We start from the raw sequence: 25511 nt of genomic DNA, 5'->3' as shown, positions 1-25511 counted from the left end.
CTCACCAGGGTCGCGGGCGTGCTGGAGCCTATCCCAGCTGTCTTGGGGCAGTAGGCGGGGTACTCCCTTGTTGCCAGCCAATCGAAGGGTACACATAGATAAAACAAACATTCACCCTCACACGAAGAACAATTTAGACAAGATAAGAAAACCTTTAATAGTCTCACAATGGAGAAATTCCCACTTCACAGCAGCAAAGTTATGAGAGGAAGAAGTAGAAGAACAAAATAAATAGGAGCTGCTGGAACTAGTGTCCCATTAATCTGCCATGCATGTTTTCGAAAAGTGGGAGGAAAGTGGAGTACCCGGAGAAAACCCATACAGCTACGGGGAGAACATGCAAACTCCACAGAGGAAGGCCGGAGCTGGAATCGAACGCTGCATTTCTGTACTGTGTGGCGCACGTGCTAACCAGTCAAGCAGCATGCCGCAAATGAATATTTCACCTTTTCTTCCCAAAAAAGTCCCAAAAAGATCATGGTGGATCTTATTAGATCTTAATTTCTGATCAAGCAGATCAATTTAGCCCAGCTAGGGACACCTACTTCTTCACAGGAGGAGCTTCACCTCTATTTCAGAATTTGTCCACTGGGCAAGGGAAGCTTTTCTTCTTCTTTTTTTTTTTTTTTTTTTTTGACATGACGTGAGGTTTTTGACATTCGGTTTATAAGGAAGAGTGTTTACTTTAAATGTGATTAACCTCAGTTTCCCCTTCGGTTTCTCACCTTTTCAGTTTTTTTCCCTTCTTGGTCATACATTTTTTTTTCCTTCATGTAATCAACAGACAGAAAAGGAAACTGCTATGATGCAAACTGAGTCAACAACTACTTCAGGTTTTATGTAAGGACACATGTAGTTTTAGCTTATTTAGGTTCTTTATAAAATACTCTACTTGAATATAATACACAATATATACAGTGTATGATTGTATTTATTGGTGGATCTGAATAAGTCTCGTATTTAGGCTTAATGTTGTTTCTTCCCCCTCTCCATTATAAACACGTTTTAAAGTCAGTCTGAAAATGTTTCCTACTACAGTACATCAAAATTGCGATGAAGGACACACTCCGACAGGAGTGAGGCACAAGCAGTCATGCTAGCAACCTTCCAAATTTGCTCGACATATACGTACTATTATGCTGCCCCCTGATGGCTGCAGTTGACATTGTCAAACAGTAGTTTTTGTTGTTCGTTTTCACAAAGTAGCACATAAAGGAGTATTGAGGACAGAAGAACGGATTTATAGTGAGAAAACACACACACACCTATCTCTCTCTCTTTCTCTCTCTCTCTCTCTCTCTCTCTCTCTCTCTCTCTCTCTCTCTCTCTCTCTCTCTCTCTCTCTCTCTCTCTCTCTCTCTCTTACGCATGCTCGCCCGTGCGTATGTGTTTGTTTAGAGACCCCCTATTCATATTCCAAGTTTTTGTGATACCAAAAAACGAGACCAAGAAATCTTTTCCAGAGTGGAAATAAAAATAAACAACTGAGCTCATGTGGTCGCCCAAGTGTCCACGCCCACTTCACATGGGATGTGTCAATGTTTCGAATCACATTCAAACTCTTGTTTAATGGGACTCAGTGCACACCTGCCACCATTGGAATGTGGCCCTGATTAACCCCAAATACGTTTCAGCTGATGGGCTTTTACTGAAACATTTTTTTAAAGCAGTAGACTGAATGTTTTGTGCTGACACACACTTTAGAACTATTCAAAATTCCTTCCACCTTGACTAAAGCCCGAGCTCAAACTGAAGAAAAACGGCTACACAGCATGATACTGCCATCACCAGGCTTCAGCAAATGTATAATGTTCTTTTGGTTATGAATAATGTTTATAGTCACAACTCTCACACCATTTGGAATTGTGACTTGAAACTCCAACTTTGGTTTAAAAATTTAGCAAAAAACGCACTGGAAGTCTCCCAAACATATGTGGGAATGTTTTATGGTTCAATGAAACCAAGTTTGAACTTTGGTATGACTATTTGGTTTCAATTTGCTCTTTTCTGTGTAAAAAAGGACATGCACACGGACTAACAGCTCAACTGATGTCTCTTCAGGCACAAATGGAGTTTTAGTCCACTGAACCAACCGTGGTGGTCTGCGGCTTGAGAGAAACCGGTTACGCAGGTGTGTGAACTGGTGGGCACGCCCTACTTAGATAAAGATCCAGACTGTAGATGGGAAGGCATTTAGATGAAGGTCAGTGCTAATCACAACAGAGAGAAGACCCTTGACAACAAATCCACATTTTTCCACCTGTGGATGTGAACAAGCTCCACCCATGTGGTGACGCCTCAACTCTCCACTTGCCTGGCAGTCACTAATTCCGATGGCAATGCTTAACCCGGTAGGTTCTTTATTGTTTCCTTTCTGGCTGCTCTTTTCTTCCCACCGGTTTCTACTTCTTTATTGCATTTACTCAAACTTCACCTTGTTAACTAAATCCATGTTGACTCACCAAAATAATATATTTGTACTTATGACAACAGGCAGGAAGAGTGACACAAAAAATGTGGCTGGGTGCACATTTACAAATGGTACATTGTATACACAGTACTTGTCATGAAATCATGTAATTGTCTTTTTTTCCCCTTGTGTCTAGACTGCCTTAAAGTTTGTTTCTGGTATATGCAGTTTGGAAAGGTTTCATCCACTAGTTTGTTGGAATCATGTGAAGCAGTTTCTGTCACAAATGCTAAAGTATTTAGTTAAGCAGAACCAATTAAATAATTGCGAACAATTATTTGATTAATTTGATTCAGTTGAATTCATCAATTGAATGTGTGACAATAATACAGTGTATCAAAACTGTGTCATGAAAACACTACTCACATGTGCCCTTGTATTTGTGATCATTTTCATGCGGGGGCGAAACTATACCCTTTTTAGGTGTGGTGTAAACCTCTTAAAGTGACATTTAATATTCGTTTTCTGTGACAATGCAGGCCGTGCAAAATGATCTGTGTGTGATAGTTGAGAAATAAGCTAAACCTGCTCCTCCGCCTGTTTCATCTCACTCATTCTGACTCCAATTTTCCTGCGGGGCTTTCTTGAAACTTGACCACTGAGCCGTGGAGATGTTACGAAACATATTTTGTGAAAAAGCCAACTCAGAGATTGAATTCTTAAAGACCCCCCCCCCCCCCCCATAAACACACATACACTCACTTCAGAAATCCTTGAGCACCTTTTAGCATCCTCTTCAGATGACATTGCTAAATCCTGATCAAAAACAAGTTGAGCCACTTGTCACTCACTGTTCGTCTCTGACGCATGTTTATCTCTTCAAAGTGCTTATTCAAAAATTCCAGTGACAAGCTAGCATGCGTTCGTCTGAAACTTTTAAAGCAATTACTTCCTCCAAAACACGTCGTTTTGCACACAGAGATTAAGGTGCCTGATAGTGAACTTTGATTTGTTGAAAGCGACAAAAGAATCAGATTTATTGGCCAAGTGTGTCCAACATCCAAGGAAATTACAGGACTTTCCCAGTTACAACCCGTCCGGAAGAACATAAACAAAACAATGACCAACAAGAAGCCTGGCCGTTCGCTGTCAATCTTAGACACGGAATTTACACAATTTCTTTTCATATTTTGGGAAAAGCGGAAAAGTATTCCTGCTCATTTGCAATCCTACATGCCAAATAATATGTTATTGGATATTTTAAATCATTATTTCCCAAACATTTTAAGCAACGCAAATCCAACCATTGGAGTTGTTACACAACCACCAATTTTAAAAGGAAGAAAAAAAGTTTGGCTTGATTTTTCAACTATCACTGTAATACTTTTCTCTCCCACAGAACGATCCCCCGCCTCCTTACTACTCTGTCGCTGTGCACACCCAGCCCCCCCTTAAATCCTATGAAGAAGTGGTGTACGGTGTGAGTCCAGCCCAAACCCCCGCCAACCAGCCTCATTTTGTCCCTCAGTATGCACCACCTTTGGCCGCACCCCAAGTAACGCAGCCAAGTTTGCGTGAGTCGTTGCCTCCTTTATTTTCTGAATGGAAATATAAGTATAATGCAGTGCTTCTTAGCCATGTTAGAGGTACCGAACCCAATCACTTCATATGCACGTTAACCCAACCTTTCATTGGTGAAAAATTAAAATGTGATTTTTTAAAAAACAAATTCAAGACATTAAAAAAATCATTTATTAGAAACAGAAAAAAAGTAAATAAAATTACATGGCATAAGTATAGTTAAAAAAAAAATTGTATGACATACTATCACGACAGTCACAGGGTCACGACTGAGCGGACTAAATTTCCCGCAGTACTGATTGGACAAGCAACGTCATGTGATCATCTGCAGCCAGCAATGGCCAAACGGGCATGTCATAACTAATTGAGTGAGTCGGGTGTGTCTTAACCTCCATGGCAGAGGCTCCATCGAACCCCTGAGACAGATTCACCGAACCCCGAGGGTTCGATCGAACCCAGGTTCAGAACTACTGGTATAATGCATACTATACATTATATGTATACAGAATACACAGGTGAGATGGGGTCTGACTTTTGGTGGTGTCCAGCCGGGACTGGTCACCCGTCAGTCGGATGGAGGGCACAAACTGTACATAACCATTCGCAATCACATTTGCATCGATTGACAATTTAAGAGCATTATTTTCTAAGCTTGAGCCAAGATACACATTTTATTAGAAAAACTAAATAAACCCAGAAAACAGTTGAGCCATGAGGTTTGAAATGTGAGCCAATTGGCACTTGGATATCAATTCCAGTTGACCGCAGAAGGTGGGCAAATGTTAAAATTACTAATGGATAAAGAGAGCTGAATGAATATGCCTTCTTGTTATTCCTCCAGTGCAACATTCATCAGAATAGTCTTATTGAGATACATTCTCAAAATGTTGGGTCAGAAATAACACAATTTTTGTTAAGTGAATTGATCCGCTCTTGGGGTCGATACGAACAAACTTTCTTGGCTGTTTTGTACAAAACAACCCAATTTTTAGGGGTTGTTATAAGAATAATAATATATACACACACGACCTAAGAAAAACTGTCAAATCGACCCGAGTCGTGGATCGGTCCATGTGTCACCCAAAATGTTTTGGATTTAGTTTTTTAGGGTTTTCAGAGTATAGCCAGGCAACATTGACTGTTTTATTACAAGGAAAACTTGGGACTTGACTTCCACTTTAAGAATTGATGTATATATTTCTCTGACATTGTTTTTTACCCTCTTTAAAATCCTATTGTTATAGAAAAACGGGGATATGCCATTTTTAGCAACAAAAATCCTTAAATAAACCAGTAATTTATTTATAAATAACAAATGATTGATTTTTAAAAAATTATTGTTTACTACAGCTACTTTAAACTGCAATATCTTAATGGGGTCAAGTTTATTTTGTGTCAGGGACGGAAAAAAACCCCCCGGCACATTCTCAAAGAATGACCCACATGCAGTTAGTCCTTTTGAAGCTGGCTAAAATGGAGGTCTACTGTGGTGCAGCGCCACTCGTGTGAAATAACTTTCGGGGGCATTTATAGGAAAATTCTCCAAATGAGTGGGCTGTTGGAACTTCATCTTTCAGCACTATGATTATGAGAGACGTTTTATATGCTGCTCTGCGATTGACTGGCAACCACTCAAGAGTGTGTATGCTGCCTCGAGCCCAAAGTCATCTGGGAGAGACTCCGGGATAAGTGGTTTGGAAAATGTATGAATGAATGGATGCTTGGATGTGTAGTTTTTATTTGTGTTTCCGTACAGCCCCCAGTAGCAGGAAGAGAGGATGTTGTAAGAATAATGCCCGGTGCATTGGAGGGTCCTGCGCTGTCTTTATCCTCGTCGCCCTGCTGGCTGTTGCCATCTGGCTCGGAGGTTGGCATTTATATTTATATGCACTCTTCTGTTCATATTTTTGCTCGGCTGTCTTTGTGGGGGGGGGGATGTTTTTTTTTTCCCACCACGTTGTTGATAGACACCGAATGCCAGCTTGTACTCACAAGAATGTTGTCGGATTCATTTGGATTGATAGTTTAATTATGGTAATAGTATTAATATGAATCTCCTCTGGCGGGTTTGTTATTAAATAATGTCACATTATCATTCCTGACACTCCTTATCATCTCCTCTCTCTCCAACCGAAGTGCGATATGGCACTAGGGTATGGACGCAAGGCCGCTTCAACAGCAATGACGCGCAAAATGAAAGCATCGATGACAACCAGTTGATATTGATGAGTGACATCTGCCCTAACGATACCATAACCTGTGATGGGATTAGGGACTGCGAGCTGGGCTCTGATGAAATGGTTTGTGGTGAGTGTGCACTAATGAAGTTCTCGTAGTAGACGACCAGGGGTGTGCAAGCTATGGCCTGGGGGGTTGGCATATTTATTTTCATCTCATTTTTATGCAACCTGCGGCATATACTAAAAACATTTACATGACCCGAAATAGCATTTAAGTGCTTCAACAACCTTGGCGACCAATATGACTACTAATTATTATAATTATGCCTGGATAGCATGCATTTGTCTATCCAGATTTTGAAGGTATGCAAAGAAAATATTAGTTTATTATTATTATTACTATTACTAAAATAGGAACAAAATTTCTCTTCAGAAGGGTTAATAAAGATAATTCCACTTCAGAAACGTACATTTTCTGTTTTGTGTCAAGGTATCCTGTTGACACAAAACAACAGTCATTTTGACCCGAGGGTTACAGGGCCAAATGTGCTGACGGGCCGTATCCGGCCCACGGGCCGTAGTTTGGGGACCCCTGTCCTTTAACTATTAGCCATTTCATGTTTTATCCTTTGGTCTGGATTTAAACAATCTTAAGCGATTGTTATTCTGCTACTTACACCTCCAGAAAGAGGAAACATAAATCTGCCATTTAATCATTTTTATTGTCGCCTACTGTGTGGTGTGTGACGATAATCTCAACGCACCACCAACATAAAGATTGTTTACTGTGGTTTCGACAGTTCCTGGCAAGCACAATAGATAAGAGAGTTGACACTGCTTTATGAAAAAAAAGGATTTGACAAAATCCCCTTAATTTGAACTATGCCTCTTTGACAGTGAGGTTTGGGATTAGAAATCGTCTGGAGGTCAAGACCGCCCAAGATGGTCGCTTTCTTCCCGTCTGCTTCAACGGATGGGACCAGAGCATTGCTGATCAGACGTGCAACCAACTTGGGTTTAAAAGGTAAAGATTCACCCCTCTCTCATGATCGGTCATTGATACCAAGTTACCATACCATTACCTTTTAATTGTAGTGACATTTTCCCCATGTCTGTAGGTTTTATAGCTACGCAAATATCACAACCCAGGACTCCCTCGGACTCATAGCGACCAACACATTGTCTGATTCCATCCAGGGTCAAGTTGAAGTCAGGTAAATAACCTTTGTACTAATTCAATATGGGCAATGAGATGGTATCTGTTGTTGAAATTTAAAACGGTGGTACTTTGACATTTGTCCAAAATGTCCTGTAGTCCACATTTAAGTGGATTACTATTGTTGTTGGCTTGATGGTTAAATTGGATATGCTATGACTGACATTGTGCATTTGAGGCCAAAAGTCTATCGGGACAGATTATTTCATTACCCGGACAGGTTGGACTCTGGAACGATGTTTTAAGATATATAAGATAACTGATTGAAGCTCGAACTTTGAGGTGCCATTGTAAATTGCGGTGTTTTGTGGGCCAACATATTACATTATTGTAAGGAATAAACAATTGTGTGCTTGAAATCTGAACTGTAGTCATGTTTAATGTGCCTGCATGAAATTTGGCTTCAGCTGTGTCTCTGATTGTGACATCACATAGATCCACCTGTCCGGATCAGAGCACAGTCTCCCTGCAGTGCGTCGGTAAGCAGCCGCCATCTGTGCCTACTGTCCTGTGACGCACACAGTCATGCAACACACACACATTGTATGAGCCACCGAAATGTGATCCTTCAAATATACTATTTAACAATCAGCGCAGCAACATGTTACTCTAGATCAGTGGTTCTTAACCTTTTTAGAGGTACCGAACCCAACCAATCATATGCATATTCACCGAACCCTTCATGAGTGAAAAAAATATTTATAAATATACATTTTTTTACAAATTCAAAATATTAAAAACACCTCACATTTATTAAAAACAGAAAATTCCAAGAGATAAGTACTTTTTTTTGTTTGTTTTAATTGTACGACGTACGATCACGGCAGTCACAATTTGACGACGAAGTTTCAACTAAATTTCCCACAGCACTGATTGGACAAGCAATGTCATGTGATCATCTGCAGCCAGTGATGGCCAAGTGGGCGTGTCATAACAAATTGACACGTTGAGTCGGGTGCGTGTTAACCTATGCGTCTTAAGACACATATGAGACATGGCAGGGGCTCTGTCAAACCCCTGGGGTTCCATCAAACCCAGGTTAAGAACCACTGCCCTCAATTAAAGCCAGTTCTGCATGAATTTAGTTGGATTTTGCATTACTTGCTAGCTTCATGCTAACACATACTAGCAAACACCTTTAGCGAAGGCTCATCTGCACATCAAACAAAACTCAATGCATCTCTGCTTACTTTTTGCCTTTAACATGAGGGGTGTTGCACCTGTGGGGGATCTGATCGTTTCTGCAGACACGGTATCTCCTTGAACACGGTGTCTCTTCACAGAATGCGGCAAGCAGCAATCCACGTCCCGCATCGTAGGCGGCAGCATTGCAGACAGGGCTCAGTGGCCATGGCAGTTATCGCTGCACTTTCGAGGGTCCCACGTGTGCGGGGGGGTCTTGATCTCTCCCGATTTTTTGTTGACCGCCGCTCACTGCTTTCCGAGGTGAACAGACCACTTCCCATATCACCAATGACTTGAATGGATGACTTAATGATGTCATCCTATAGGAGCAACCCCTCAACGCTCTTGCCGCAGTTCTGGCAAGTGTATGCGGGCGTGCTGTCTCTGAACAATTTACCTACACCTTTGGTGGTGGAGAGGATCATCCTCAATGAAAACTACAACAACATCACCAATGATCAAGACATCGCTCTAGTCAAACTTGCAGCTGAGGTCAACTTTGATGGTTGGTAAATCTTCTTTTCGCTTGCACCAATCAGTGTCAATTTGCTATGAGAACACGTAGCATGAAGATTTATAATCTGTGTTCTTACTTTCAGATGATGTACACCCGGCATGCCTGCCAGTTACTGCGCAGCAATTCCTCCCTGGCACTGCTTGTTGGACGTCGGGCTTTGGTAGCACCGATCCAGAATCAGGTAGGCTTGGAAAATGTTTCTCTCTTACCTGGAAGGAAACAAATGACAGCGCTCACTCAGCAACGAGAATGCAGTCGCACCAGAGCACGTGGCCACGTTTGCAAGTGGCGTAATCTGTCCACTCTGTTGCTCTACCCGTACATATTCATCTTATGCAGTAAATTCCGTTTTGAGCATGATAAGTAATATAGTAGTAGTAGTAGTACTTGGAAATGATTCCACTTCCTGGTAACATCTTCTCTTGTGACCATCCTTCTTTCAAAAACCTTGATGCAGGCCAAAATGGAGTTTAGAGGTGCTCTGCTACTAACTCTGATTGTGTTTTAATAAGCTTTGTGCATTTTTTTCCCCCACATGGTTTTCTTGAACACAGGCCAAGTATCTGATGTGTTGATGGAGGTAACTGTCGACATCATCAGTACAATAGAATGCAACAACCCTTGGGTGTACGGAGGCGCCGTGACCGAAAACATGGTCTGCGCTGGACATTTGGAGGGAGGCAGAGATTCTTGTCAGGTGAGTTGCCGGGCAGATTTGCACTGTATTTGACATATGATGACATTGTTTTGTTTTCATGGGAGTTTTGAGGGCACGGCACGGTACAAGGGTACAAATGCAAAGCAGACCGCTCTTTGTCAATTGTTTTTAGGGTCCTCTGGCATCATTTTGAATTATTCTTTTTTTAAGGATCTTAAATATCCTTGTATTGGGTTTGCAAAATAATTTGGCTTGAACTTTTGCCAAGCTATATTAATTACCAAAACAAACTGATTTTCTTATCTTATCATCAATATGTTGAACTCATTTTTATAACGTGTCATCTAGGGTGACAGTGGTGGGCCACTGGTGTGTCAGGCCGACGACGTGTGGTACCTGGTGGGCATTACCAGCTGGGGTGATGGATGCGCTATGGCAAACAAACCAGGTGTTTACACCAAAGTCAACAGTCTTCTGCCTTGGATCCATACCAACATGCAGGTGAGACTCTCAAATTCATTAAATTGGCTGCGTCAAAGCCCCACCCCCCCCCCCCCCAGTCCCAGAGTAACATTGTCATTCGTTTTTAAAATGTTGCTAATTTGGAATAAAGGTTATAATTAAAAACAAAAAAAATAATACAATTACATGGTATGTTAATTACTATGAGCGGCATGGCGGTCGACTAGTTAGCATATTCCACCTCACGGTGCAGGGTTCGGCTCCGGCCTCCAAGTGTGCATTTTGAATGTTCTCTCCGTGCCTATGCGGGTTTCCTCCGGGTACTTCGGTTGTTTGTTTGTTTATTGAACATAAAAAATATACAGTAATATATATTTCCTCCCAGATTCCAAAAATGTGCGTGGCAGGTTAATGGAACACTGTAAATTGTCCCTTGGTGTGAGTGTCAGTGCGAATGGTTGTTCGTCTATGTGTGCCATGCGATTGGCTGGCAACCAGTTCAGGGTGTAACCCGCCTACTGCCCAGAGACACCTGTGATAGGTTCCAACACGCCCCATGACCCTTGTATGGATAAGCAGATGAGAAAATGAAAGGATGGATGGATGTTTTATGGACCGCTAAAGCCCGCCTCCCATCCCAACCAACCTTTTCATTGATTTATACCCTGATCTCCCACAGCTTGCAAGGCAGTAACACCACTGGTTTCCCTCCGTTTTCTCCATTGAGCACTGCACTGAGAATCTGTCTTCAAGCAACCACGGTAGAGGCTCTGCGTCAAACAGAATACGGACGGATTTAACATTTTATGGAGCAGAGGGCACGAGGAGGTGACACAATACCAAATGACATGTTTACAGCTGTGTGACCACTGATGACTTGTCTTGCGGTCCTTCCGACTTCTGACATGTGACACGCTTTAAAGATGGTCCTTTGCGTATGTGGTCTCTGCCAATGCGACACTGCCTCTGGGATTTTCCTTAACTATGTACACTCAACATGCTGTGAAGCCTGTACCGTTGAATCCCCCTGACCATTTATGACACAGAACTAGAATGGGCTAACTCCACTGCGGTCCTTTTGACAGGAGAGTGATTCAAAGTTTTATGACTGCGATAACTTCTTATCTTGGTGGTTTATATGGCAATGGTTACTTCTTTTGACGATTTGATTGACAGAATTCCCCCGGCTTTAGTATTTTGTATGGGGTTTTTTTTGTGGGTATTACTGACAGTTTTTACTGTTATCTTCAGTTTCATAGGTTGGGCCCTTGTCAATTTTTTTTGGGGTGGTGATAGTGATCCAAATTGAAACATCTGCACTGCTATCTATGATATTCTGAGTTTTCTATCAATCTCTGAGTGTCACTTTGTGAGATGTTTTTTTCTTATCTTATAAAAAGATAAGAAGGGAGGAGTAGCCTATTGTCATGGGTAAAGCCACACGGCCATCTTGGAAATGGGAGTTGGCACAGTGTTGCACGAATGAATTCACAAATGGGCCGAGTGAGATACTAAGAATTGTTTGCCATAAGTGTAAACTTCATTGAGATCAGTGTTTCCCTAAATTATATGCATTATCTCTATTTATTTTTGTAAGTAATTTAGATATGCCAGGAATTGAGTTAGCCCACTCTAGATCTCAGCAGCATACAAAAACTTTTAAACCAAGTTTTTTTTTGTTTTTTGAATGCAGTTTTTCTTATTTTACTGTGGTTCGAAATTTGCACTGTTCAAATGTTAGATGGTCCAGTTGCATCTGTTTGAAAATCATGTTATAAGAATAAAAAATCTTTTTTTCTAAAAAAAATAAGTGTCTTGGGGGGCATTGTCATAAGCACAAGATTAAGATGAGGCAGAATTAAGTTTTAATTGTTGCATGGGGATATTCAGAGGAGCATTTTCCATTTTTAGCAATGCCGCGCTATGCTCAAACATTACTTTTGGGGGGAAAAAAACATCATCTTTAAATACGCAAGCATGACATAACGGCTTATTAATATTTATACAGTACATTGCATTAATGTTATTTACTATGAAGTGAAAATCGGCAGCAAATGTTTTTAGTGTTGTACAATTAATTTTTTGGGGGGGGGGAAAAAAAGTTTCTTACCGTTTTTTTGTCACCAATAATGTTATTCCCAAAACATGAATTTTCCTTCATAATTACCTCATACTTTAAAAAAAAAGTGTGTGTGTGTGTGTGTGTGTGTGTGTGTGTGTGTGTGTGTATACTTAATGTGAATCAATTCTAAATCCGTTATTTCCTAAGGGAAGAATGTCTTCCCAACCCACTGTCGAGATTCCTCTATAAATAAAACAAATGACTATGCTTCCCCCCGCCCACCTTCTCCATCCCCCTCTCCTCGGGGTGCGTCTCGGACTTCAAATATTTAAAGGGCAGTTTAAGTGCGTGTGTATGGATGCACCGGATCTACTTTAAAGAATCCTCAATGTATCCTGTTTTTCTATTTGTTTTTTTTTTTAAATTTGATTTGCGGAATCTCTGCATTGTCCCAATGACTAAATAAAATAAAAATAATAATAATAAGGAAGTTCTCTTGACCTCGGGAGAAAGAGCAATGAAGACTTAAAAAAAAACAAAAAACAGTCATTCTAGGAGAGCATATTGTTGTCCATCCCGCCTTCTTCTCCACTTCCTCCTCATTTTTGTAGTTTTTACTCGGGTCCTGCTTGCCACGCACACACGCACGCACGCACACACAGGAGAAGAACATTGGAGAGCAGCTGAGTGTTATCCGTGGGTGGTTTATCTCTTTGTTGAACTGCTGGATAAACAAAAGGTAAGTCGCTCGTTATTAGGAATAACATTGATAATGCGGCTGCAATACAAAAGATGATTGGTTAGTTGGGGGTGGTTTCTTTTCACCATGACCCGTCCAAAAGATAAAAATGAGTGAGATTTCGAACGAAGGTGTGTCTCCTAGCGCAATAAATCATCATTATGTCTTATCATGAACAATAGGCGTGTGTCGTGACGCTTCGACAATTAGAAGTGATGGGTGGATAATGGACGCATTCGCGTCCGCCATCAGGCGAGCCACAGGTTGAATGCGCGCGCGCGTGTAACGGGTCTACTCTTAATGCACATCTCCTTTTCTTATTTTCGTATTTGTCGTTGTAAACCCTATTGTTTATATTTTTCACTCGCGGCTCATCTGGTTATTCGGTGATTCGCCGCCACGCCCCTCGCGTTTCACAAGTGGACTCCTCTGGTCCCCGGACTATCCAACCGGACCCAGTTACCACGGAGATGGGGGGGAAAAAAAAACAAAAAAAAAAACCGACATGTCAGGACCGTGCGGACTGTTGCCACGTGAAGTCATGGCGATAGGAAGTCTTCCGCTGCGTACGTGTGATCAGTTCATTTGACCCACTTATGTTGTTCAAAGAGGAGACACTGACGTCATGACACAATGCAGAATTTATCGTGCATTTTTCCACATGTAAATGTGACCATGAGGGCTGATTAAATTGGGTGAAAGGGTGGGGCCTCGTCAAATACACATGAGATGTTTGAATCTTTAATTTACTCCACTAAATATGTACTAATTTACTGTAACAGAATCACGCACATTTAAAATAGTCATAGCTTTGCCTTAGCAAAACGTGCTTTGCTAAGTGCTTTGCAAAACGCCTTTTGACGTGCTAACAGTTAGCGTCAATCTTTATGGTTTTATATATACACACGGTAAGCGGTGTGGATGTGTACACACGCACACACAAATATTTTAGTTTGTTAAAAGTCTGTGGTCGTGAATTGATGATTACATCTACTGAAGAAACATTAATGTTTGTTCTCAAGCAGCTATCTTGCCAAATGTGATGGGCATGAACGCTCCTGCTACTGATGTATGATGCACTAAATGTCCCTATTATAATTAAGGAGACAAAAAAAATCTTGTTCTGTGGATTGACATGAATGGAATGAGACAGAGTGCACCTCGAGACAGACGGACAGGTTGAGCAATGAGCGTTATATGAACGATCACGTTGTAATGAGTCTTTGACGTGAGTAATACTCTTTGTGTGCATGTGGCTTGCATGAAAATAGGCCAAGGTCGTGTGGCGTCCTTGGGGATGGTGCGAGTATTAATTCATTCCTGAATGAGAGAATGATTTTGCAGAGGTGGTCCACATGGATCGTGAATTTGAAACATAAATCAGTGATGTCCCCGGGCCGTCATCATATGTTGGGGTATGCACTTTATAATTCCCCCCAAAAATAACTGCCACCACTGCGCATCAACTTCACAGTCCACTCAAGTTAAGTTGCTTATCAGGAGCCAATGCTGTTGGCAAATTCTCATTTTCTAGTCCGACAAAACTCAATGCACCCCTGCCTGCCTTTTGTCTATGACATAACACCTGTGGGAGATGTTGGTTATTCTGCATGATAGTACCTCTCCATGAGAGTATTTCAGACATACTGTACATACAGTGCTTATAAAACATCTACACACCCGATTCATCTGCCTTTGCGAAAAATTAGACCACAATAAATCATTTTAAAACTTTTTCCACCATTGACATGACCTACAACCTGCGCTATTAACTTATAAAAAATATTTAATATAATTCGCTTTAGGAAGTAAAAATCAACAACTGAAAACATGTGATTGCAAAAGTGTGCACACCCTAACTGGCCATCTATTCTCAAAGGTAATCAATCACATATAAACTCCTGCTGTTCTCGTCGACGTTTCCTGACATTTATTTTGCTTTCAAACCTGAAGGTTTTTATGACAACACTGACCATTTTGAACTGTTCATAATTCACTGCATCTTTTCGTAGCCACCACCATGCCTCCCTGTCATGGCGTTATTTTGCTGATGCATGCTGTTTTATTTATGCTTTTACATTTGAACAGGGGTCTGTCAACTTTTTATATCCACTCTAAGCAGGAATCTACAGCATAGGATAGGTGTAGAATTTGCTTCTTGCCTTGGCGGAGGTCTACGCTCCCCGAGCCAAGTCCTCTCTTGAAGACTGTCTCTCAAACACATCCTGTTGAACTGTAATGAACCATTAGTGGAAATTCCTTCCTGTGAGCTTCATCTATATTACATTACAAGCAAATCGATAAGACCATTTAAAGAGAGATACTTCACTCCGGCTGTGTGATCTGGTTTTGTATGTGATATCATAGCCAAGGCCATTTTTAGTAGGGGAAAAATAAGTCTATTTCTTCTCTTTTTAATTGAGTGAGAAATGACGAACAGCAGCTCTGCCCTTTTAAACGCAATGTTGTAAACGCTTTTTGTAACAATGCTTGGTAATGGTTTCGAGTCCCCTGTTGTACAGGAATTTGTACCATATTGATGCATGTACAAGGGGGCTCGCTTCTCAAAATGCAGCATAGCTATTGCCATTTTCCTGTTTGACGCTCATTTTTGCTCCTCTCACCCTCCCTTTTTTAGTGGTCTTTATCAACAGTTGCCATGGAAACTACTTCTCTCTTCCTCTCTTCGCTTCTTGTGTGTGTCGCTGGTAAGTACATGAGCACACACACACACATTTTTTCAAGTCTTACGGTCTGAAGATGGCTGGCACTGAGCATGAATGGATTTTTTTTTTCCATGTAACTTTTTTTGCATCAATTCAGTTGCCCCACCCCCCTGAAATTGCTATGTTCAAAAATATATATGTAATTAATCTAATTCAAAAATGTGGTCTCTGGCGTTATTATTAGCTTGCATAAAATATCATAAAACAACAAACTTACTTGTACTGTACTGTACATGAAAAAGTTGTAATTATTTTTCTTTTGTTAAACTCATCTATGACTGTTTTGCTCCATTTTAAAAAAATACTCACACATTTCACTTGTGAGTACAAAAAAAAAAAATCCACTTCTGTTTCTGAGAACATTTACATTGTTTGTGTGAGATGTAATCGAGTCATTCGTCATGTCCCTGTCGGCCTCTCATACGAAACACACAAACACACAAAACAAAGTCCCAGGCATGCATAGATGCAGATTGTCCATTGAGAGGCAGCATTGACTCATCACCGACTCCTTGAGGGCTTTTTTTGTGTGACTTTCACACATTGGCCAAGTGTGAAAGTCACACAATTGTGACACCCTGACACATGCTTGATGTCTGATACTGTCTTGTTAACTTGTCAACCACCACACTGAGGCTGTTTTTTAATTATGTCTTATCTGGGACTCGTGTGGATGACTGTCAGCTGTCGCAGACGTCGATGTTCAGGGTGAGTGGGCCTAACACAAATATAACCTCCCCCCCCCAAAAAAAGAACAGAAGGTATGAATGAAAATATGTTTGTATGTGTTTTTATAGATGAACCTGAGAAGGAGGAAAACCCTTTTGTCTATGGTATGTATCAGTTATTTTTTTTTGTTCCGTTTGCTATTGCTCATAATATGCACACAAAATGCCGGGTTATTTTACTGACCCACTTGCAGCAGATTGGTTTATTTTTACCTGAGATTGGGTTCATTATTTTGATACAGTGGATTTGGTTGAAGATTGAATTTGGGTGAGCTGAAGTTGAAGTAAATATTGTGCAATATTCTTGGAAAACATCGTTGGTGGCAGTATGGCTTGGACAAAAGCAATCAGGTTCAAATCTTGGTCAGTGTGGACGCCTCACATAAGGAAACTGGATGGGTCGTTTTAGCAAGGCCATTTGGTGTAAAAAACCTAAAACATATTACCCATCAGGGAAGATTTCAATAATATCTTTACCACCAACCTGGGAAGCCATGTTTTGGGGGCTTAAACTCAGCAGTTTGCATACACTGTAAAAAAAAGAAAAACATTTGTGTGAAATCAACATTTCAAGGCAATAAACTGGATGAATAAATTTTATGTTGGGCATTCAAACTAAATATCTTGCGTTTTGCTGCTGGAAATGTTGTTTTCCGCCATTTCACGCCAAAGAAATAAGAATTTACAGAACTGTTGTCCCTTTTTTTGGTCTCCCCAACTTCAAGATGTAAGTACAAACAACTGAGCAAATCGTTTTGGAGCAAACACCTTACTTACGTCGTTGTGCTAACTAACATTGTTGCCATGAAGGTCAATCAATTATATTTTAAAGTTGCTCTCACTCAAATCACTGTTTTTAGCCCTCCCCCAAAAATAAAAGTTGTATTATTTACAGTGTATTTTATATTCTTGTTCAATCAAAATCTTGGCCCAATCTGATGCGTCTAATCGTCAATCCAACGCGCTGCATGAATAACCCATCATCCATTTTGTACCCACCTTTGGGTTAGTTATTTCACCCAATTTAGGTGTTTTTAAGCCAGCACTTTCAAGAATGTAACACCTTCCAAACATAAGAAATTGTACTGTTTGTCTGCATGACAACAAAATGAAATGTTTGCTTCCGTGCATCTTTGCCACCCGCCATCTTGCCATGTAGACTACGAGAGCCTGAGGATTTGTGGACTGGCTTTAGCTGTGGTGCTGTTCACGCTGGGAATTCTGCTTATTCTCAGTAAGTAAGACACCTTATGAGTGTGGGGGTTTTTTGGCCTGGAAATGCTGCCCAACAACCGACACAAAGAGGCAATTACAGTATGGATTTAGTGGTCCTCTTTGTGTTTCACTATCAACTTCAAGGTCTCTATTTTCGCAGCAGTTAGCAATGCCCTCATTTCCGCGCAAGCATAAGGCTCGCTGCCCATTTAGCCAATTTGGCAGACTAGTTTGTGCCAAACAGAGGAAGTGTCCTTGGACATGCACCTGGCCGTGTCACAGTTTGGTGGCAGAAAGTGCATTCAACTTACACCTGCTCAGAACATGTCTTAGTCTTGGCATAGGGCTGACTGCTGATCTAACACGATTTTGGTGAATTTGAGTTATGAATAGGGCTCGCCGTGATTATACATTGTCCTCCAATTCACAAAACAGTGTCACTTTATTGTGCGAGACTGTGCACGCCACTTTTAAAAAGAATGAGAGGAGCAGATTTGATTGGCGGTGAGTGAAGTAATCTCTCCCCCAGCCCACCCACTGTTAGATCTGCCGGCCTGTGCTCATCTATGAAATCGCCAAGACCGGTCTAACCTGCGTCTGTCACAAAGCTACGTCACTCATCATGCAAAATTTACACCTAAAATTAAAACCCGAAATCTATTATGGATATAGCTTTATCATACTGCCCCCTGCTGGCCAAGACATATACTTCAGAAGATGGTTCAATGAATTAATGACATCTGTTCGATTCTTTGCATTCAATATAATTCAATATGTTATCAGTAGTGAGGATAGGCGGAATAGAGGCTCGACGGATTGATGTTTTAATAAAGTACAAATGAGGCCTAGAATGGAGAAATGGCATTTATATTCATTTCAATTGGTAAAGTTGATTTGAGATACAGTACATTCTTAGTTTAACACATTTGTTTAACACATCTAGATATAAATACCAAGAAATAAAACCTGGATATGTATTCATCATTTGCTCTGAAACCCAAATATTTTCAGTCGACAACACAAACAAAGGAATTGACTTTGCTGTTCCAGTCCTTTTGGAGGGAACTGTATTTTCCAAATGAATTTCTCCTTTGCATTTATTTCAAGGTCGACGGTGCCGCTGCAGTATCAGCCAGAAACCCAGGTATGCCGCTGTGCCCTTCTGAATGACAAAAAGCACTTTAGTCACGCCACTTGACACATGTGGTTACCATGGCAATCTGCGGCACCCTCTCTCTCTCTCTCTTTCTGCAGGGCCCCCGGGGATGAAGAGAAGCAGGAGGAAAATCTCATTGTCTCCAAAGGTGAGCTGCCCCTTTTCACCTCCCTTGTTGGCTTCCGTCACCTCTGCCTCATCTCTTACATCAACAAATTCAAAATGGAGGTTCACTTTAGGGAGTTCAATTATATATTACTGTACTTGTTTTTTTTAGCCACAGCAGCTGCCAAAGAGACTCCGGCGGAAAACTGAGGCAGCTCCTCTGCCATCAGCTCCCACTGCCTTCTGATCTTATTTGACATGAATCCACTGCATCATAGCTATAACTGTTAGTGGTGACACAACAAGGTAAGGGTATAATAAAATGTGTACAGAAATCATATATACCCTTAAGACAAATGTTTAGCGCGTTGTGCTTTGTCGTGGCTGTCCTCAGTGCTCTTGTCTCTTCTTGTGCTTTCATGTAGATGTCTCTCACTTTGATTATACTGTCAAATTGTCTACACTGTCTCAGCTTCTGTAATCGCACCTTGGACACAAGATGGTCTTTAAGCTAGAAAGTGTGTCTGTGTGGGGTGGTTTTTTACTTCCAGTTACTGCTTCTTAGAGTTTAGCCTTTTTGGTAGCACTTTACAATCACAAATGTGCTTAAGGATGGTTTATAAAGGAGTTATAAACATATTATTAAGCCTTAATAAACTACCAGATGATGTTGAATCACCGTGCTTGTTGTGCAGCAAGCACAACAAGCAAAATTTTACCATAGAATTTTACGGTAAACAGTAAATTTTACCATCAATGCTGAACAATAGTAAACATGTCTCTTGGACTTATTTTATTTTAAAAAAAATGTGAAAGCCCGTGCTATCCCGATAGGTAGAGCTCCTGCTGATTGGTTGATACACCACTTGTCCCCAAGTGGACTGTAATATTACTAAAACCTAACAGAAAGCCGAAACATGCTGTCCCTATTGGTGGCGCTGTATCTGCTGGAGCTGCTTGGTCATCACACCACTATGCCTTAATACAATTGGCATGTCAAGGTAAAATTGCTAATAAATTATTGTATCTGCATCTTTTTTGGATGCCCTGCTATTGCTTGCCACATGCACTGTAATGGGCGAGTGGACAGTAAGACCCAAATGCAGTACGCCGGACTACTGGACAAGTGGGGAAGGATTTATAAATTGTGACAGGTCCACTTTATTCACAACTGTAATTCACTGAGAGCAGGATGGGGAAACACACTTTGTTGCAGTGGTAGCAGAATTTCAAACAGCCATATGGACAGGCAAACAAGCGCAGGCAGAACTCGTCGGGGCGAAAGGCTGGGAGGATTTGATGATACAATGATGAGCTTGGGGAGTCTTGCTGGGATGCAAATCAAAACAATGTGACAATGAGTGAGTCATATGTGGATTACAATTTGAAATTTTGGTTCAGACTTGAGCAAGCATCATGGAACTTGACATGCTTGATTTGCTTTCGCGAGCCACATAATATGATGTGGCGGCCAGATCCTGCCCCCGGGCCTTGACTTTGACACCTGTGTTGTTATTGAATAAGTGTTAGAAGTCATTTATAATTGTTTATTAAGGCTTTATAATGACTAACTGTCAGCATGTGTGAATTCTTCATAAGTGTCGCGTGTCACTGGATGTATTTATTTATTTAATTATTTATTTAGATGTTGTCACTCGTCCTTGAAAATGTCTGTCGTAAAAAGTAATAATTATATATACAGTATATATAGTCTATACTGTGTATATATAAATATTAGTATTTAAAAGTACAGCTAGCTGTCAGACAACTACATAGTTGATATGTATGGAAGTGTGCGTCTTGACAAATGCATACATGTGGATACATGCATGTATGTGTGGAAGTGTGATGAAGGAGACAATCGGACCTGCTTACATCCACTGCAGTAATTTGACAAGATTGTGGAATTTACTGCATCAGCTCTCTCACTGCCACCCCCTCATTGTCCCTCCGTTGGTTCTTACAGGAACATCAAGTCCACTCTCTTTTTCTTTTGTATTCATCTAATACATTTGTTTGGCCATTTAAGGTCACTAACCAAAACGAAACATCCCCTGCGAGACTTTCACTCATCTGAAGTGTTTTGAAGAGACAAACCCTTTGTCCATTCGCCGCATGGGGCCTTGGTGTGTTGCAACATGTCGTGCTTTTGGCATATAATATGAATAAATCTGTCTGAAGACTCGTGGTCATGTGTTCATTTTGACACAGCACACTGGGCTCCATTAGCTATGAAAGTCAGTCAAGGTCCCTTATGAAGAAAACACAGCAGCTTGCTCCGGGGTTTTTCCTTAATAATGAGTTTAACAAGAACAACTTTTGCGCAATCGTCGTCAAAGTCAAAACATCCGTCGTAGCGATCCAAATTTCATCGATGGTGTTCATGTTTGTAAGCCCGCTTTAACAGCCACGGATAGTACACTAAAATGTAAGCACAGTTATGCCAAGTGGAAAAAAATAACACTTGCACCACCACCTCAAATGCTCAGTTGACTGTGCTTATTAATGCAAACATCAAACTAGATGTCTGTTGTAGTACCAATCACGACCAGTGAGAGGCAGCATGGACCAGAAGGAAATATCGTAGAAGAGGAAATAGAAGAAGCTCGGCAAATTGTTCGCTAATATTGACACTCAACACAAGCAGTTGCTCCTCGATTTGTATTCTACTGTTACAGGATAAATAATAAAACCACATATAGGCTGGTGGTTGTAAGTTTGTTAGATAGGCACTCTGCTTCTAATTCCAGCGGTTGGGTTACTTGGCATTTTATTGACTTCAGAGTTCAAACTTTATGACACTATAAATACATAACTTGAGTAACTGTAGGCGTGGAAAATACTTGTGTGTTGGTTAAGGGGTGCACCCGTGAAACTACGCCTCCCCATGATGCACACACGCACCTGAGCAAAGGACGCTTGCAGAGCAGGTGAGAGACGATTTACTTTTTCAAATTAATGTTTACAGACAATGTAAATGTTTCATCTGCATGATTTAGAAATGAAAAGTAAATACATGACTGCTTGTAAATTTAGACTTTGTCATAACTCTTTGGAAGGCGCTCAAACTTTTCTCAGGGTTTATTTCACATGTACAATGTACCTGCATTCATATACATATGCAGAGACGGAATGTCTCGAAATATGTTTTCTACTTTGAGTATTTGCCAGTATATTTTTCTTCATGGCACACATTACTTTCTTGATTGATGGGCAGGAATAAGTCTTTAAAGCGTCCAATTTGACCTATGTTATAAAATATGGTTCCATTTGCCTGTGTGGGATTTACCCCAACTATTGTCCAGTCACCGGGGGAAAACTGGAGGTCACTTTCCAACCCATAATTGTGACTTTTCTTTCCAAAAAGATTTGAGGGATCCGTTTTCTTTTCAATATCGCAACAATCACTTGAATTGCTCAGCCGTCCGATTGTGCAAGGTCCAAGGTTGATGAACATTGTGGCAATGATTTATCAATGGATAACTACCAAGAATGCCCTCAAGGAGAAAGCTCAGAACGAGTACATTGAAAACCTGAACTCACACCAGCTCGAAAGGATTTTTTTTGATCTGTGTAGTTAATGATTTTAAGTCAGTACAAGTGCCTCAAATGAGAAGCGTGTGCTCATGTGCACGCGCGCGCATGTACGTCTGTTTTGAGTATTGTGGGTTATTAATTTTGACCCAACAACATTTAGACCCAACTCTTTGGGATTATTCATTTAACTCCACATATTGGTTCAGTCCCTTTTACACCCATATTGAGTTATTTTTTAATCTAGATTGTGAGCGTGTGTGCGTGCGTGTGTGAATGTGTACGCGCGCATATACGTGTGCGCGCGTTTGTGTGTGGAGGAGTGAGGTCAAAAGAGTTTGTCACAAAGAACCCTTTAAAAGTTCTAATTGGCGATTTCAACCCGATGATTCTGCTGTTCGGACTGCAACGGGGAAGCCAATTGTCAGGAGGGAGAGATACTTTCTAAAGCAGCTCCTCTCAACAGGATACATTCCAAATAATAAGGCAGCAGCTTTTATTACCTTTATGCAAAGACCTTTGAAAGAACACCCACGTCATCGTTTCACGTAAGGAACGCGGCTTGCGATCGTTTACAGCGAGCATACAGTCTTTGAATGGAAAGTAACTGTAAAGTGTGGAGAGATCATCAGATGTTGTAACAGCATGTATGCATTGTTTGTCTCCGCAGTTTCTACGACTCAACACGTAAACCCGCAAGGAAAATGCCGCCCCCTCAAGGTAAGTCACACAATGGTGACTGGGGGGGAGCACATGAGTGGGGGAGGGGGGTATAGGGTAAGAGAGTACAATAGCACACAGCTTGACACGCTTCTTGAACGTCTGCTGCTAAGGTTTGCAGGTATCATATCGCGCTAAAGCCACGATATAATTTAAACTTGTACAATAGGGGTTGAACTGGTTAGCCGACAAGTTGTCTTTACAATTACTCGTTGACGTTTAGAGCTAGGAATCGCTAATCGCGCGTTTTCTGTCATCTTGTTTTCCCATTGACCAATTAGTGAGGACGTGTCGTCACAAGACGGCGACGCTATGCGGAGTGGTGAAATGTCGCAGTATTTATACGTCTGTATCAGTCGGAGAGCCCAAAAATAAGCCGATTGTTATTGGCAAGAACGGTTAACTTTTCTTGTTTCGGCTATTCCATTTTCAATCAGCCTTAAAATATTCATGCCAGTGGGACCACGTGACTGATGGTCAACAAATGTGTCCTAACAAGAACTTTATTTGTTTCACATTTACGACACGGGTTTTGACATTGCGTACCACCTTTCAAGCAAGCGTAAACATTTGATGGAAAATGAATCCGGTATCATGATCGCTTAGAAAATATTCAAGTCTCTCCTCGAATACAATAAAAGTCCAAACCACAAGTGAAATCAAAATCCTTCATTTACGGGGGAATCTGGCTACGATGTCCGATCTTACAACACGCTATGCGGTAGATCACAACGGGAGGTCCACTTGTTGATGGGAAACATGTGCAGGGCTCCCACTAATTGCAACAAGTGCATGAATTGTAACAGTGAGCTGCATTTTTGATGATGTGTTTGAGATTTGTTTCTATGCCACCCAGACAACATATTTGTCGGTACAGGTTTCAGCTCATATTAATAGATGGTTGTTTTTATATTATAATATACTCATGTACTGTAATAGCTGAGATGTTGCTGGATAATCTATCTCACTCTTGTCTATTCAATGTCCTGCCCCACAGAAACTGACCCCGATGCAGACTTTGTTTATGGTAAGTAAGAGCCATTTGTGAACACGAGTAGCCGCCAAATTGTGAAATTTCTACCGTGAACATAATTTTGTTGGTTTGAGGACCACTTGTGTAGATATTTACCTGGGCTTGTATGAAATCTGCTTGCATTAGTCAGAATTATGCAAAAATGTGCAGTATATTCCACAACAACAGGTACAGTACATTTGTTTCTGTATCGTTGAGAACCAACCTTCAAATTTGTAAATTCTGGTTTTATGTCTTTAATTTCCCAGAAATTTCCACGGTAAATTCCCGCAATTTTGTAATCCTAGTGGTGACACTGTACTACTTGCTTTTGCAGACTACCACACACTACGTGTCGCTGGCCTGACCTTTGCTGGAGTCATTGTGTTCCTTTCATTCCTTTTGCTGACAGGTAAAGGAACACGAATTACCAAGGACATCACTAAGGTCAAGCAGAATCCTTGAAATCTTTTCAGGAAAAAAACAAACCCTTTGTTGAGCCATTAACGTGGTCGACTGGTTAGCGCGTTGACCTCAAAGTACAGAGGTGCAGGGTTCGATCCCGGCTGCAGCCTTCCTGTGTGGAGTTTGCATGTTCTCCCCAGGCCTGTTCCTCCTACATTCCAAAAACATGCATAATAGGCTGGTTGAACACTCTAAATTGTCACTAGGTGTGAGTGCGGATAGTTATTCGTCTCTGTGTGCCCTGCGATTGGCTGGCAACCAGTTCAGGGTGTCCCCCGCCTACTGGCCGAAGACGGCAACCCCCGCCACCCTTGTGAGGATAAAGCAGATCGGAAAATGGATGGATGGATGGATGGATGGAACTGTGGCCTTGTTTATTTTAGTTAATGAAATAACACAGGCTAGTTACAGAAAAACATTTTTGTAATCAAGCTAAAAACGAAAAGTAACAAACTGAATTTTAGGTGAGCCTGGAACTGCCAATGTAGAATACGATGTTTTGCCTGGGAAATACGTTAAAACATACTTATAAGATGCATGCTACATGTAAAGCATTTTTCCCCATAACGCCGCGGGCTATTGACACGTGCATGCACATACGCTTAATTTTTGATCTGGAAACATAAAAAAACCCCATAAAAGTATGAATAAACAATGTTTACTTTGGTATTATCTAGGGCCAAATGCTAAAAGATATTGCTTTACTTATAAACATGAAACTAAAAGTAAATATTTTTCAAAAAACTACAAGTAATAAAAACTAAGAAAGCTGCCTTGAAAACTAATTAAAACTATCTTTAAAAAAACTAGCTTACAATGGCAGCACATCGGCCTAGCAGG

General features: G+C 40.9%; 2 protein-coding genes across 2 annotated transcripts; both read left to right on the top strand.

The window, feature by feature from the left end:
- Positions 1-2152: 2152 nt before the first annotated feature.
- Positions 2153-12019, top strand: tmprss13a (transmembrane serine protease 13a). Its single transcript, XM_052079227.1, has 13 exons — positions 2153-2351; positions 3810-3984; positions 5748-5858; positions 6128-6298; positions 7069-7195; positions 7290-7385; positions 7823-7866; positions 8671-8833; positions 8899-9077; positions 9172-9270; positions 9644-9786; positions 10096-10248; positions 10889-12019. The coding sequence occupies exons 1-13, from the start codon at positions 2334-2336 to the stop codon at positions 10901-10903; spliced, it is 1494 nt and encodes a 497-aa protein (XP_051935187.1). The 5' UTR covers positions 2153-2333; the 3' UTR covers positions 10904-12019.
- Positions 12020-12634: 615 nt separating this feature from the next.
- fxyd6 (FXYD domain containing ion transport regulator 6) lies at positions 12635-21125 on the top strand. Its single transcript, XM_052079323.1, has 8 exons — positions 12635-13010; positions 15649-15718; positions 16421-16444; positions 16534-16569; positions 17624-17698; positions 18787-18823; positions 18934-18983; positions 19113-21125. The coding sequence occupies exons 2-8, from the start codon at positions 15670-15672 to the stop codon at positions 19148-19150; spliced, it is 309 nt and encodes a 102-aa protein (XP_051935283.1). The 5' UTR covers positions 12635-13010; positions 15649-15669; the 3' UTR covers positions 19151-21125.
- Positions 21126-25511: the final 4386 nt, after the last annotated feature.

The sequence above is a fragment of the Hippocampus zosterae genome, chromosome 10 (assembly GCF_025434085.1).
Source record: "Hippocampus zosterae strain Florida chromosome 10, ASM2543408v3, whole genome shotgun sequence".
In the NCBI taxonomy this organism is placed as follows: domain Eukaryota; kingdom Metazoa; phylum Chordata; class Actinopteri; order Syngnathiformes; family Syngnathidae; genus Hippocampus; species Hippocampus zosterae.
The sequence above is the reverse complement of the archived record's forward strand: the minus strand, read 5'-3'. Positions and strand labels throughout refer to the sequence as shown.

Excerpts from the sequence above, each read along its gene's own strand:
- tmprss13a (XM_052079227.1), top strand. Across the intron at positions 3,985-5,747 it reads AGTAACGCAGCCAAGTTTGC|CCCCCAGTAGCAGGAAGAGA; the intron begins GTGAGTCGTTGC and ends GTTTCCGTACAG. Across the intron at positions 9,787-10,095 it reads GAGGCAGAGATTCTTGTCAG|GGTGACAGTGGTGGGCCACT; the intron begins GTGAGTTGCCGG and ends CGTGTCATCTAG.
- fxyd6 (XM_052079323.1), top strand. The coding sequence starts at position 15,670 with ATGGAAACTACTTCTCTCTTCCTCTCTTCGCTTCTTGTGTGTGTCGCT. Across the intron at positions 15,719-16,420 it reads GCTTCTTGTGTGTGTCGCTG|CTGTCGCAGACGTCGATGTT; the intron begins GTAAGTACATGA and ends GATGACTGTCAG. Across the intron at positions 18,824-18,933 it reads AGTATCAGCCAGAAACCCAG|GGCCCCCGGGGATGAAGAGA; the intron begins GTATGCCGCTGT and ends CTCTTTCTGCAG.